Genomic DNA, 14562 nt, shown 5'->3' with positions numbered 1-14562 from the left:
TCGTACGAGCACATACAAAGAGATTCACAAATACAATGCAATTCATGCAAAGTCACAATAGAGAGAGATTACAATTTAACAGAATACATGCACCTAAAGTGCACTAACACACAGAGAGACAATTAATGAAAATACAATTTGTTCACCGGGCACTGCGTCAGTCCAACGACTTCAGGAGCACGGCGGGGCCGATCCGCAGACTGGCGCACGTTGCCTCGCAGGTCCGTCCTTGGCTGGTTGAGTGGTGTTCTCCCGGGAGTCGAGTGGACGCGCTTCTCGGAAGCTTAAACGGCGGCTCGGGCTAACAGACAGCGGTTGAAGCCCCTCATTTATAGGCGCAGTCCGCGTCTGTTCTTCGCGCCAGGGCAGCTGCGCACACACGCCGCTTCAACTGCACAAACTCCTCCTTCTTGCACCGGGCGCGTGACCCCATTGGTCGAGCGTGGAAACCACCTTCTAGAACAATCTAGGTCATTCGCGGCATGCTGAGTCATCGGTGCCGGCACTGTCATGGTTACCCCTTTCCGTCAACGAGCAAAAACTTCGACATTCGAGAAAAATCGACGCCGCATGTGTCTATGTTTACTTTGGCGCCCCGCCGGCGAGCTGAGTTGCAGCAGTACTCAAAGCTACGCACTCCCCGGGGAGTGATTCCCCGCTGTTTTTGCTTTATTTTACCGCGCGCGGGCACGATTACTTAGGCGCAGCGCCCGTTTTTTTCGAAAATGCGCCAAATATTGTGACAGATGGGAAGGGTGTATAAAAAAGCAGCAGGATGGTCAGTGAACAATGTAGCACCTCTTATAGTGGGGAGGGGTAGTTGCTTTCTTTGGTAAAGTACTGGGGGTTAGCCCTGTAAGTGCCAAGAGTTTTATGCTGTGTGTGATGGAATTGAGTTGAAGACTGAAAACGTAGGAAGGGAGCAAGTTAACTGCCAAGCTGCCAGCCATGGATTGAGAAAAGAGGAGTGGGAACTCCATTGGCAACGTCCTGAGCAAGTAGTTGGATCATGTCATGGAAACAGCATTGGAACAGCAGACATTAACAGTGCCTAACAGCGCTACATACAAGACAACCAGTCTGCATTATTCGCGGTGAAATTTCTTTCCGAATAAGCAACAGAAAGTGCTTTAGTACTCTCGAGGCTTGAAAAATTTATCTAAATTCCTGTTGGTAAATGCAGTGGAGTTTTGTTAATTTGAACCAACCCACCAGGTGCTGATCAACCTAAAGAAGATGCCTGCCATGCTGCTGGGTGAGGTGATGAACGACTATCACTCGAAGACAGGTAGTGCTGCGGCAGCTGCCCCACTGCACTGGCTGCATTCATGGTTCCTCGCTCTGGGGCGGCCTCATCCTCAAGCTGGTCATCCGGGACCACTCCCTGGCGTGGCGGGTGGTTGGATGGCTCTAGCAGCGCTGTACCCACGGCCCTGCTCTCTGCCTCATTGGACACGCTGCTGGGACTGGGGGCATTTGTCGAGCACCAGATTCTTTTGAGGTGGTTGGTGAGAGACCACCTCGATGCAGCCTTCCAGCACGAGCAGCAGTCGCTGCATGTCGACCTCAACCTCTGCAATGCCTGCCCACAGCGAGTGGCAGAGTACCGGTTGGAGGTGCCATTCATCAACACCCTCAAGGTACGTGGATACGTTCATGTGTGTCTGTTCTTTTCTTTTATTACATTTGGACTGGAAAAAACATGCATGAGCATGGGTTGTGTTCTTAGCTGTGGGGAGAGTAGCACATTCAGCACAGAATGCAGTGCATTATTGCATGAGACAGAATGCACAAATATCTGAAGAACAAGCATGTCCAAGTCTAAGTATACATTCAGATACTAAGCTTGTCTCCTATGCGTGCTTTCATCAGGTGTAGCTGTTATCTAATTGCAGACACGGACAACGGTCAGAATTGAAATCACCTCCCACTTAGGCACAATTAGATATCATTCTGTGAACATGTTTTCAGATTTCCTTTTGTTTATTAGTAGCAAATATCTGGTTCTGTCCTATCCACAGTCTCTCGGATCTGCTGGTGTTGCATTATATCTGCTACATTATAAAGAACCCAACTAGGAGTTCGCAAATATGCAAATCTAGATGCCGCTTTTAATGCACATTGGACGTCATTTACTGTATTTACAAGATTGTAAATTTACCCTTTTTTTGTAGTTTGAAAATCCGAAGTGGGATGGGGGGTTCTACTTAAAATCAAAACCAAAGCATGGCATAAATAAATGCGACAGAAGTGATTTATCAGGGATGCTACAGCGTGGTTCCAATTTTACATTTCACCTACGGCTCTGTCCAGTAGCATTCAGCCATTCTGCACACATGTTAAGAATGTTTCTTCTTCATTTTTTTTACTTTTAACTGCACACTTGGTGCTCATGGAGTGTCGATAGTTGACGGAAGGGCTGCTGTTTCAATTGCGGTGGCACGCCACTCGAAATGACGACGCTTCCAAAGAGTGTTGGTAACTGGTCGGAGAGCCAGCACCGCTCACACGTGGTTTCTTTGGCTCTGTTTGACACATTTCACTTGACTGGTACCGAGGTTTTACGAGTCTTGAATGTGGTGCTTCGGCAATCATTTGTGCTCTGGGCCTGGTAAGCATTCTAGATGTCTGTCATTCTTTACGTCAAAAGAACAAAGAACTCTATGGTGACTCTAGTTTGACTTTTCGGAATGGGTGATGCGGATGTCGGCTGCAACGAAGCAAAATTTCTCAGCATTTCCTCGCGATGTTTGTGGTGCAGCTTTTTACTAAGTGTGGGAATTCGCGGGATGGCGACGTGCCGTGTTCATTTGCGAAGAGGATGATTTCGCTGGACGACGACGCTAGAACGACGTGCTGTGGGATCGCAGCAGCGATGACAACGGGAGTTATAGAACGATGGCGCTAGTCTACAAATTCGGAATGCGCTTGTGAGCACGCCCTTTATTTTTTCGACGCAATAGATGTAGGCGGGTCGACTTCAAATCGTGTAAATAGGGTAGCTAGCAAGCGATTGTTGCTAACACATGAATCAGTCACAGAGCCTAGTGTTGCAAGGTAGCTCTTTGTTTCTGTATTTTTTGCTGAGTAGGTTCTGATGTATATTAAGATGTACACTTAACCTTCACTAACACAGAGGCCCAAGAACACACAAAAATTCCAAGATAAAAAAGTTTTGAAAATTAAAAAGGAAAGTACTAAAATTTCCTTTGTGCTGGTCGTGTATTCGTGCATTTCCAAATTAAGTCTTGTATCTTTACTTTGCAGTACAAATTTTACAACACTAACTGAGCGCTCTACTTGTAACAAAAGCAGTGATATCCTTATTGTAGTGCGAAACTCCGAGGAATAACATTCACTAGAGATGAACATGTAATCCCATAGATAATGTGGCCAAAACTGCCTTCTGAGCGACAGCTCAAACAATGCTGCTAACCTGAGGGGGTAGAGAGGTCGGAGGCTCTTGCTCCTTTCCACATGTCCCCATCTTTGGGCCTGCCCGGTCGCCTAGAGAATGGACTCTGTTGTAATGTTGTAACTTTATGGTAAGCTGGTAGAGGAAGTGCAGCTTGGGGTGCACATGGAGGCAGACTACCACAGACTCGCTTGGTCCATGGTATGGTTTGCTGTGTGACCTGCAGGTCGTGCATGCCACTGGCTAAGGGTATTTTGTTAAATTTTGAGTTTTCGTGTGCCCTGCTTGGATACATTCACAGGAACCTTTTGAGGAACAACTGCTGACATACACATTCTGCCTATTGGAGTTTTTTGTGCAACATGGAAAACATTCCACTTAATCAATATTTGTATTTACTATGGGGACTTGAGTGGATGAATGCTTACTGCAGCAGTAGTAATGAGTAATGATAAAATAATAAATGTGTACCACTAGAAAACTCATTCATTGCACATTACACTGGTAGACAAAGTTATGACGGTGTCACCACTTCGCGCACTTCTGCGTGCGCTCCCAGACAACCTAAGAGCGTGTGGGGGTAGCGGTCTCGGTCACAGAGGATATGCCTTCGACTCAGCGTGGCAAGCTCAGCCGGAGACCAGCTACCAAGTGACGAGGGTTGGTCGTTTGGTGTCCCGCTTTCGCCGGACGCAAGCCAGAGCCAAAAGTTCGGAGCCAAAAGTTCACAAAAAAAACAGTATACAGATAAGAGACAATACAGAGGAATTTACAATCACTCGTACAAGCTCATACAAAGAGATTCACAAATACAATGCAACTAATGCAGTCACAATAGAGAGAGATAACAATTTAACAAAATACCTGCACCTAAAGTGCACTAACACACAGAGAGACAAATAATGAAAACGCAATTTGTTCACCGGGCACTGCGACAGTCCAACGACTTCAGGAGGACGGGGCCGATCCGCAGACTGGTGCACGTTGCCTCGCTGGTCCGTCCTTGGCTAGTCGAGTGGTGTTCTCCCGGGAGTCGAGCGGGCGCGCTTCTCGGAAGCTTAAATGGTGACTCGGGCTAACAGACAGCGGTTGAAGCCCCTCATTTATAGGTGCAGTCCGCGTCTGTTCTTCACGCCAGGGCAGGCGCACACACACACGCCGCTTCAACTGCACAAGCTCCTCCTACTTGCGCCGGGTGCGTGACCCCATTGGTCGAGCGCGGAGACCACCTTCTAGAACAATCTAGGTCATTTGCAGCACGCTGAGTCATCGGTGCCGGAGCGAAGGGGAGAGGTATCACTTTGGCGCTGTCAAGGTTACCCCCTTTCCGTCCACGAGCGAAAACTTCGACATTCGAGAAAAATCGATGCCGTGCGTGTCTTATGTTTACTTTGGTGCCCCACTGGCGAGCCGAGTTGCAGCAGTACTCAAAGCTACGCACTCCCCGGGGTCCTTCCCCGCTGTTTTTGTTTTATTTTACCGCACGCGTTCACGATTGCTTAGGCGCAGCGCCTGTTTTTTTTCGAAAATGCGCCGAATTTTGTGACAGATGTGAAGGGTGTATAAAAAAGCAGCAGGATGGTCAGTGAACAATATAGCACCTCTTATAATGGGGAGGGGGTAGATGCTTTCTTTAGTAAAGTATTAAGGGTTAGCCCTGTAAGTGCCAAGAGTTTTATGCTGTCTGTGATGGAATTGAGTTGAAGACTGAAAACGTAGGAAGTGAGCAAGTTAACTGCCAAGCTGCCAGCCATGGATTGAGAAAAGATAGGAGTGGGAACTCCATTGGCAACGTCCTGAGCAAGTAGTTGGATCATGTCATGGAAACAGCGTTGGAACCGCAGACGTTAACAGTGCCTAACAGCACTACATACAAGACAACCACTCTGCATTATTTGCGGTGAAAATTCTTGCCAAATAAGCAACAGGAAGTGCTTTAGTGCTCTCGATGCTTAAAAAATTTATCTAAATTCCTGTTGGTAAATGCAGTGGAGTTTTGTTAATTTGAAACAACCCACCAGGTGCTGATCAACCTGAAGAAGATACCTGCCATGCTGATGGGCGAGGTGATGAACGACTATCACGCGAAGACCGGTAGTGCTGCGGCAGCTGCCCCACTACGCTGGCTGCATTTATGGTTCCTCACTCTGGGGCAGCCTCATCCTAAAGCTGGTCATCCGGGACCACTCCCTGGCGTGGCGGGTGGCTGGATGGCTCTCGCAGCGCTGTACCCACGGCACCCTCTTCTGCTATGCTGCAGTCCGAACCTACTGCCCCACTGTGACTGCCATCTGCAGGACCCTCAAGATCTGGGTATGTCAGTGTGAAATGAGAGGACTACAGACACCAGATTTTTAGTACCATGTTTTATTCTCGTAATATTGATATTACATGATGCTATTACTATATTGATGTAATAAGACTTTACTGTGAAACACGGATCACCATGTGGTTCAGTAGAACCTTGTCATAAGTTGTTTTTTTTTAAATGCGACGCGAAGACTTATTTTTTGGAAAAATGTGTGATCCAAAACTAGTATTTTGGTTTTGAAAATGACTTCAAGAACAAGGGAAGGCAACAGTCACTGAAATACCAAATGTTTGGACAGTTGTTTGAACCGGAAACGTACGAACTAGGTTCTTCTGCACTATTTGCGTACAACCAGTAAATATTTTATAATTGAACTTCTTCTCTTATGCTGTTTCACGTTCGGTTTCTGCATTGTGGCAGACATGCCGCACTGGAGCAGTAAGGTGCAGCGTTCATTTGGGGACGACCCTTTTGTGATCAACCATTAATTTAACTGCCACCTGCTAGGCTGGCAAAGTGGGTGCACTGAGTATCTGGTGTGCGGAACGCGCTCAATGTTATGACTCCAAGCCATCTCTTCTTGCTCAATACAGCTTTCGCTCTAACCAGGTTTAGCAGTAGTTGGACCGCAGCTAATTTTTTTTTTTTTTCATTGAGTGGGAAAGCATTACATGCCTCTTGCGAACGAAAAGCCGTCACCAGAAGTTCCCCGCAAACCCTGACCGCAAAATGTGTCCACAGGGAGTGGTTCCGCACACAAGACCTCGGAAGAGACTTGAAAGAGATGTGACCGGAATTATTGAAATGCACTATGTTCATCCTCCAAAGCGAAAAAAATGAATTCGAAAATTGGATTTTGGGGAAAGGAAATGGCGCGGGGACACCTGAACTGTGCAATTATTGAAATGCACTATGTTCATCCTCCAAAGCGAAAAAAATGAATTTGAAAATTGGATTTTGGGGAAAGGAAATGGCGCAGTATTCTTCTCACTGTCGGGGACACCTGAACTGTGCTGTAAGGGAAGGGATAAAGGCGGGAGTGAAATAAGAAAGGAGGAAAGATGTGCCGTAATATAGGGCTCCAATAATTTCCACCACCTGAGGATCTTTAACAGCACAGGGGCACCTTTGTGTAACGCTTCCTTCAGCAAGAATTATTTTAATTCGTTCTGTGGAAGGCGAGTTAAATGCAGATAAAGTTTGAACTTCCGCGTCTTCGTGCCTTTCCCTCTCCTCTCGCACGCCAGAACAGCAGCACTCCCCTGCCAGCCCCACGCACCCGGCCGCTCCACTACCTCTGCCAGCTGCGGCGCACGGAGCGGCCGTGGTAGCACATGACGTCTGAAAGAATTAGGCGCCGTGAACCAATGGTAACCCCCTGCTGCTGACATCACTTGCACGGCATGATGTTGTATGCCAGGTTTTCACATGAAAGCCCGGGACTGTGCGTCGCCGCGAGGTGCGAAAGAGGGATTTTTTAAAAATGTATTGTTAATTTCCCGCTTGCTTTTGTGGTCTCTTACGTGGCACGGACGCTGGGTGGCCTGTACTCTATACAGTGCAAGCATTTTAAAGCCAAGCTCAAACATCCCTTTCTGCGTCCCTTTAAACAAGCGGTCCTCTTGCTCTGCCAGTATGCTCGATGGTATCTTGTGTAAAACATCTTACAGTGAAACGAAGCGTCGGTAATTTTACCGTATGCATATTTATGAAACCACTACTTTACAGTCTTAACTTTTCTGAACAATACCCAAAGACAATGAAGGCAAGGGAGGTCTCAAACCCCTCGTCAATATTGGAGGGGGTCTGAGACCGCCCCAAGACCACCCTGACTTTAACCCCGGGTGCACGAATTCGTTATGAATGCAGGCTGGAGGTTAGTTTCTTTCAGTTTGTGCTGTGGCTTTGCGTTGCTAAATGCTGTTGCCTGCGTGAACAAGGGTGTTTGAATCAAGCGTTGCGTTGACAATGGCTGTCGCATGCGCGACAAAGGAATTTCAATCGCACAGTATTATGGAGTGCGGTGGGTAGTTTTAAAATGGTATGCAGGATTTCTTGGGATTGTTGTTTAAACTTTCGAACCTTAATTTTGCTTTCTACTGTGCTGCTCGCTGTATTCCTTAAGTGGCAAGTCGTGTCCCGGAAGCTTGGAACGGAAGGTTGGGTCAAGTAATTCGCGCTCGGAGCACTCGATAGTCTATTTCATTAGTAATTTTTCATCATTAATGCCACTAAAATACGTCTTGTCTACCCCATTTTGTTTTTTGCATAGTAAAGTCAAATGACGCTCGTTTCACTGGCAAGCAAGCTGCTAACTTGTACAGAGATTTGCTTCGTTCTTGCTCGCGATGCTACAGCTCGGCAGTTTTCTCATTGGTGTTGCGCAGTAGCGGCGCCCTGCAACACGTCTCGCCTCACGGATATACGTCCATATAACCTCTTGCTATGGCTTTTTAGGGGGATGCTAGGCTGAAGAGTCAACTTCTGAATTACTGCACCGATTTTGATAAAATTTTTAGGAAGAGTGTATCTTCTCATCAGGCAATATTCAAAATATCAGCTTCTTAGCTCAAACAGAAAAAAAGTTATAGCTGTCATATTAAGCAATCAGGTGTGTCAGCTTAGGAAAACCATCATTTCCAAAATATTGAAGATATTCTAATATTTTCTAATTAGATACCTTCTAGATGGTTTATAGTGCAGGATAAGACCTTTCGCATGTTTTTTATAATATATCTATAAAAATGTTATCACTCTAAAAACAAAGTTCAGTTTTTTGTTGCCATTATACAGTAATCCCTTACCAAAACGAAGTCAGCAGGGCAGCGAAAAAATTTGTTATAAGCGGTAATTCGATACAAGCGACCACTCAAGAAAATCTAAAACAGTCGAGCTTTAACTGCTGCGCAGCGGCGAGGAAGTCAAAATACAATGTATTCAGTGGAGCAAAACTTTATTTAGGTGCAAAAAACGCAGTGAGCTTTGGCTGTTTCAAGTTCTTACCGGGTGCGTGCAACCCCTGCTCTAATCTGACCTAATTTTATTTTGGGGTAAAGAAAATTGAAGTGGGGGCCCTGATCCATAGGTCGGGCCCTCCTCTTCAACAGGACGCTGCTCTATGGCAAATGCTTCAAGCCTTTTCTGTTTTTCAGCTTTAGAGCTTTCCATTGCCCTTTCCTTCGCTCGTGAAATATGATGGGTTGCACGCTGGACGTGCTTCATCGTCTCGACTCGCCCATGTTCTAGTTCCAGCTTGTCAAACACTCTCTTGATGCCATGTGCACCCTCATTAATTTCTAGTACAGCCAATGCTGCTGTAGTCTCCACGGTTCTTAGTGATGCAAATTCGGTCTTCGGGTGATGAACCATCATTGGAGCTTGAAGGATTTGCTTCGGTCGCCGGCAGCAGGCTTGTGCCTGGCGAACGCACAAGCAGACGCTCACTTGCTGGTGGTCGCCCAGTGATGTGTAAGCCTCTCGATTTCGTGGTGAGTTTTCGCTTCCCAAACTTCTCCATATCGAAGCCTTCAGTAGGGGCATCTTCCGGTCACACCACTGGCCACCCACCGTTCGCAATAGACCCATAGAAGGAAGAAAAGGGAACAGATAGCAAGCATCGAACACAACCAAAGCGGGAGCGACTCCGAATGGCGCAAAAACAGCGTTAGGTGGTCACGTGTTAATTTCCGCAATTCCAAGCTTCTGTTTTGGTTTGCCAGCCACTCTGCAGTTGCCGCGGCCAGAAATATGCCATATGCCTTTCTTTTTTACTTTTTCGTTAGTAGCCTTGCTTATTCTCGACAGAAGATAAAAGCGCGAAAAACAAATTTTCTAACGCGGGCATTCACATTTCGTTTGGTTTTTTGCCTGCAGTGCGGCCGCGTCTCGAGAAGAGCATTCATAGACCCCTTTGACAGCCTACCACTACGTCGTGAAAAGAAGTAATTTTCTTCTTTTCTACTTCTCAGATAACAACTGAACTTGGTGAGAATATTCATTAAATAAGCAATCTAAAATAACTCGAACTTAAACGCCGCTTTTTTTTTCCGAAAATCAGTATTTTAGCCCCACAACCCTCCTTAAGATTGGGACACACCTCTGTGAGACTATTATTATAGTGCCCAGGCTTTATACAATTACACCAGCTGTTGCGGTTCAGGGGATGCTCTGAACACCCTACTTTCAATTCCAACGCGACTATCTCCCCCTGGCGGTCGCCGGTAGCACGCGCCGCCTCGGAGGTCGATAGCCGGTGTAATCGGCTTGCACAGATGTGTTCCAAGCTTAACAGTCGTGTCAAGAGACTACACTCGACGACCGAAAATTCGGACGCCTGATTCTTCGGACATGCTAGATTATTCGGACTTCTTCGCGGCACCGCGACGTGGCCCATAGAGCCAATGTATAAGAGCGCCTAAAATTTCAGATGCACCGCAACTTACTGCTCGATTTTATGGACCTCGTTTGCACTCGCCACCATGTAATGTGTACAGTGGAACCTCATTACTTCAGACTGCAGGAGAGATCGAAAACTTGATCAAATAAAACGAATTTCAAGCTTAAAGGGGGCCTCTTGCGATACTGAAATTTTGCGCTAGTCGGCACATTGCGCCCCCGTGGTTTCGAGTTCGTACGGTTCTTGAACGTCTTCCGCCCACGAACTTGAAAAGCATTCAGAGTTCGTGGAACTCATCTATGCCGAGTCTTTCGTTTTGAATACGGAAAGCGGTAGCAGCGAAGCGCGTGGGAGGCACAAACCTTCACGGAGACGGCGAGCGCGGGAGGAAATGGTGCTGCATTTTTAAGCGAGGTCAGCGTATCCGTGGCAAAACGCACCGCAACCCTGACTTTCCTCTCGTAAAACCGTAAATAACGCGTTTCGATTACGCCCCTCATTATGCACAAGCCACCGCAGAGTGCATATCGGCGAATACGATGCAGATTTTGGCTCTAGTCCTAGGCCGAATGATGGAGGCCAATGCCGGCGGAGCGCTTGCTTCGGCTGTTTCTCGGTTCTTATTCTTTTGCCATCTTTGAGTTCTTGTTTCTGGGCCCATCGTATTGCGGGCACAATGCAGTTCCCGCAGCGGCATGTTTGCTTTCCCATTTAGACTTTGTCCCAACCCATGCGTTCATCGGCGACATGCCGAGGGCAGCACAGCCAGGCCGAGCTCATGAAAGCAGTCGCTGCCCGTTGTCTGTGCACGTGTCGTGCGGCGAAATTTAGTTATTAGGAGCTTTAGAATGTGTGCAACACAACTGACTTCTTCCTCCAGCGTAATGGCAATAAGTTCGTGATTTTTTCGGTGAAATTTGATTTTCCGGACTCCCTGATTTTTCGGTCGTTTTCACGGTCCCTAGAGGGTCCGAAAAAGCGGTCGTCCACTGTATATCGGCACGCATTCGCATAGCAGATTGTGCAATGCCAAGCATGCATAGTCACGTTGGAACTGAAAGCAGGGTGGACAGCTCTAGAGCATTCCACAGCCCGATTTGTCTTTCAGAGCTTTCGAACAGTCCTTCCAAACATACAGTGCCATCACCGGGTAAGATCAGTGGCACGTTGACCTACTGTTGGAGATTTATATGCATGCATCAGTCGCATGTCACTGCTCTACAATGGGAAGTAGCAATTTTTTGAAAAAGTGATGCAGTGTCCTACATTTTAGATAATTTGCAAACTGCAATGTGCTTTTTATTTTTCAGGTGCCTTAGGTTTGGAAGGACTACAGCATTGGGCCAGAGTTCACAATCTTGCAATCCAGAGTTGGACGACGCTTGTAAAAATGTCAGTAAACCCACTCATAACCTTCCTCCCATCACCCCACTCTTAACTCTTTGGCAGTCCTGTCCTGGTGGTGGCAGTGGTCGGAGCAGGCGTCGTCGAGACCGTGGTTCCGTCAGAGTGCGGCTCCGAGCCCCAGACATCCAACAACTGTAGCGTTGTGCGTGTGTGCTTTTCTCTTTATTATGAACATAACACACATTCATCATGTACATATATTATTGCATAAATGGCCTATTGGTGTATTGTACCTCCTCCCGTATCCTTTTTATCTATCTCCTCACCTCTTTCATTTCATTTCTCCATTCTGCCTGCTATCCTTTATTTCCTCTGCCCCAGCCCAGGTGCTTTCATATCGATGGCAGATGCCTGGGGCTAGCAAAAATTCTTTCCTTCCTTTTTCATTATTTGTAATAAACCACTTACTACTAATCCAGAGCTGCTTGCAGTCAAAGCTTTGGTGATGTTCCAGTATGTGTTGCCACTCTCATGGAGTATTGAATTGTATATAGTAATTGCAACTGCTGCACAACTCCATTCCTGGAACTCCTGAGCTCTGGAGGCACAAGGAAGATTGCTATCCTTACCCTCCAGAAATCGGGACCAGCAGACAATGAGACCCATGCACCATAGACCTACAATATAATTAGGAAATCAATAGCTAATCAGATTAGTGACACCTATTGGTGTGCCAGCATACTGGCCTTATAGGTCTATTGGAATAGACCAATACACCCTTTGGACTATAAGACCAATATACCAGAAAGCCTACACGACCAGTACACTCACACCATTAGCTGTCAGTAATGTGATAGGCTATTGCCTTCCTACATCTTTTATTTCGCTAGGGTCATCTCCGCAGTTTCCTGGTTATCCTGTTGTGCCCGCTGTGCCTTTGCATCGCATGGCACAGTTGGCTGTTGCGTTCTACGGCCATGAATCCCCAGCCAAGCACGGTAAAGGCCCGGACCTTACTGGGAAAAGTCTGTCTTCAAGTTCTGAACAAAGCACTGTAAATTTTGATTTGGCCTAGCAGGATTTAACACTCGTCTTTCAGCTTTCACAGCCTTTGTAATCTGCGCACGTGCTTCTAGTACGGTGGACCAAAAATGCAGCTTCCCATGTCTGGTGCAGAAGGTGCGATTTATACAGAGACAGCTGTAATGTGGAGAAAAGAGGGCTGTGACGAGTAACAAAGCGTCTCTAATTGGGAGAAGAAATCCGGCAAGGAACGCTCGAAACATGCAAAAGCTAGGCGAAAGTGGGCAATTTCGCCATTGGGCCGCACCCCTTTCTTCGAGTTCCTGTTGTGTGAGGGTGTTCTGCCCACACTATAAAATGACAGTGGTTATTTTGCTGTGCTCCGGACAGCGACGTGCAGAAAAAAGTGGGAATGAGACTGCTGCAAACCAACAGACTACTCCGCGATGCATACAAGGTAAGGCGTGCGGAAGGCTAATATTCCAGAAGTTCCTGTGGGGTTGGAGCTATAATGTAACTTTGCACCCTCATTATTACCATAATTATAGCAGCCGTCAGAGGCAATTGAATTCCTGCACTTGATTTCATAGTGAGCGAGAAGTTGTCCGATTGGCAGCCTTTGGCGAATATCAGCTGGTTATAAGTAATCCCGATTGTTGGAGTAGTAATCAAAATGAATAGTATGCGGGTCAACAGATTGCACCAGAATATGCTACGCCCGGCGCAAGAACGACTGTGGACAAGGCACAGTTTCTCAGCAGATCGGCTGCAAAAAATATTTTTTTGTGCAACTCCAATTCACTGTAAAACGAGCTTTTGGGCAAGTTGGTTACTTTGTTTCCACATAACTGCAGCGTAAAAAATTACGAGCACAAAAAAGGGAAGAAACACATACGACCGTGTCGTATGTGTTTCTCCCCTTTTTTGTGCTCGGAATTTTTTACGCTGCACTTATGTGGATCCAATTCACTGGTTCAACAATCTCTTGTAGAACAGTCTTGGCACAACACTAAATTTGCATAATTGCACTCAGTGCAGCCGGTGGAGAGGGGGACTAAACATGCCACCGTCGAGAGCGGAGTCTTCACCCTGAAAGAGGTGTTGACCATAGAGGCACCCTATGAAAAGGACTATCGAAGCCACAGCAGACACCGCTTTGGAAGTAGTCCCCCCAATTATTACAGGTCTAACCCTAATACTAGTACACGCAAGAGCCACCTCTCAGTGCTATTAAGTTTCCTTAGTGCAAAAAATGACATATCGAGCATTTTAAAATCAATTTTCTTCAAGTGTGCAATACATCAAACTAGCTTATTGATTATAACTCGGAATGGGAAAAAAAGACTGCAGAGTTGGTGTGCAGAACTTTGCAAAAATTTATTGGTTAGGTATACTGGTAACACAGAATACAAGCAAAACAAAAATAAACCGCTGCACCGAGCCAAAAGTTGATTAAAAGAAAATTAAAATATACAAAATGTTGCACATGCTCTTAGCTATCATTTTTGCGGTTTTCAGCTGAGTACATAATACACTGCACTTACTGTGCCCTTATATGACTGCTGGGCAATATGACTGCTGTGCCACTACAGAAAGCAGTTGTGCGAGGACATGAAGTGGAGGTAGATGTGGGATGTGCTGTGCATTACACTTGTTCAGAGGTCTGTTCTTGTACCGCAGCGGTGTCCTAGTCGTCTGAGCATCCGCCTTGCATGTGAAAGGTGTGGGGTTCGATCCCCAGTGCTTGGTGTAGCCGTCCACCTTTGAGGAGTGTGCGACAAAATGGTGGTGGACTACATCTGGTCTAGGTTTCATATAAAATTAAACAAAACAAAACTGCAACCAAAGAAAGTGTTATACGAGCAAACCAGATGTCGCAGCTTGTCCTGGAGTCCTAATTTTTGGCAACTAAATGTGCAGACTAAAATATCGGTCTTATAATGACCAATGGCCGAAGGCACAGTAAGGAATGAGTTACGTCACATTAAACTTCCGCAACTCCTTCCCCATCGAAGTAAGCAGGGCGAGGTTTGTTGCTAGGCTTCAGTCAGTCGGGCTAGCCTCGCTACA

The 14562-nt window shown here is 46.5% G+C and overlaps 1 protein-coding gene across 11 annotated transcripts in view; it reads left to right on the top strand.

Moving 5' to 3' along the window:
* Positions 1-13901, top strand: part of LOC144116282 (uncharacterized) — a 97603-nt gene extending 83702 nt beyond the window's left edge. For 8 of the 11 annotated variants that reach the window (XM_077651014.1, XM_077651017.1, XM_077651013.1 and 5 more), the window contains 3 exons: positions 1216-1640; positions 5437-5728; positions 11433-13901. In XM_077651014.1, coding sequence (XP_077507140.1) covers positions 1329-1640; positions 5437-5728; positions 11433-11560 — 732 coding nt within the window. In that variant the 5' untranslated portion in view covers positions 1216-1328 and the 3' untranslated portion in view covers positions 11561-13901. Of the gene's footprint in view, positions 1-1215; positions 1641-5436; positions 5729-6973; positions 9575-9599; positions 9711-11432 lie in introns of those variants that run through there. The other 3 variants (XR_013311814.1, XM_077651019.1, XM_077651018.1) reach the window with 3 other exon arrangements.
* The last annotated feature ends 661 nt before the right edge of the window (positions 13902-14562 follow it).

The sequence above is a fragment of the Amblyomma americanum genome, chromosome 1 (assembly GCF_052857255.1).
Source record: "Amblyomma americanum isolate KBUSLIRL-KWMA chromosome 1, ASM5285725v1, whole genome shotgun sequence".
Lineage (NCBI taxonomy): Eukaryota > Metazoa > Arthropoda > Arachnida > Ixodida > Ixodidae > Amblyomma > Amblyomma americanum.
The sequence above is the reverse complement of the archived record's forward strand: the minus strand, read 5'-3'. Positions and strand labels throughout refer to the sequence as shown.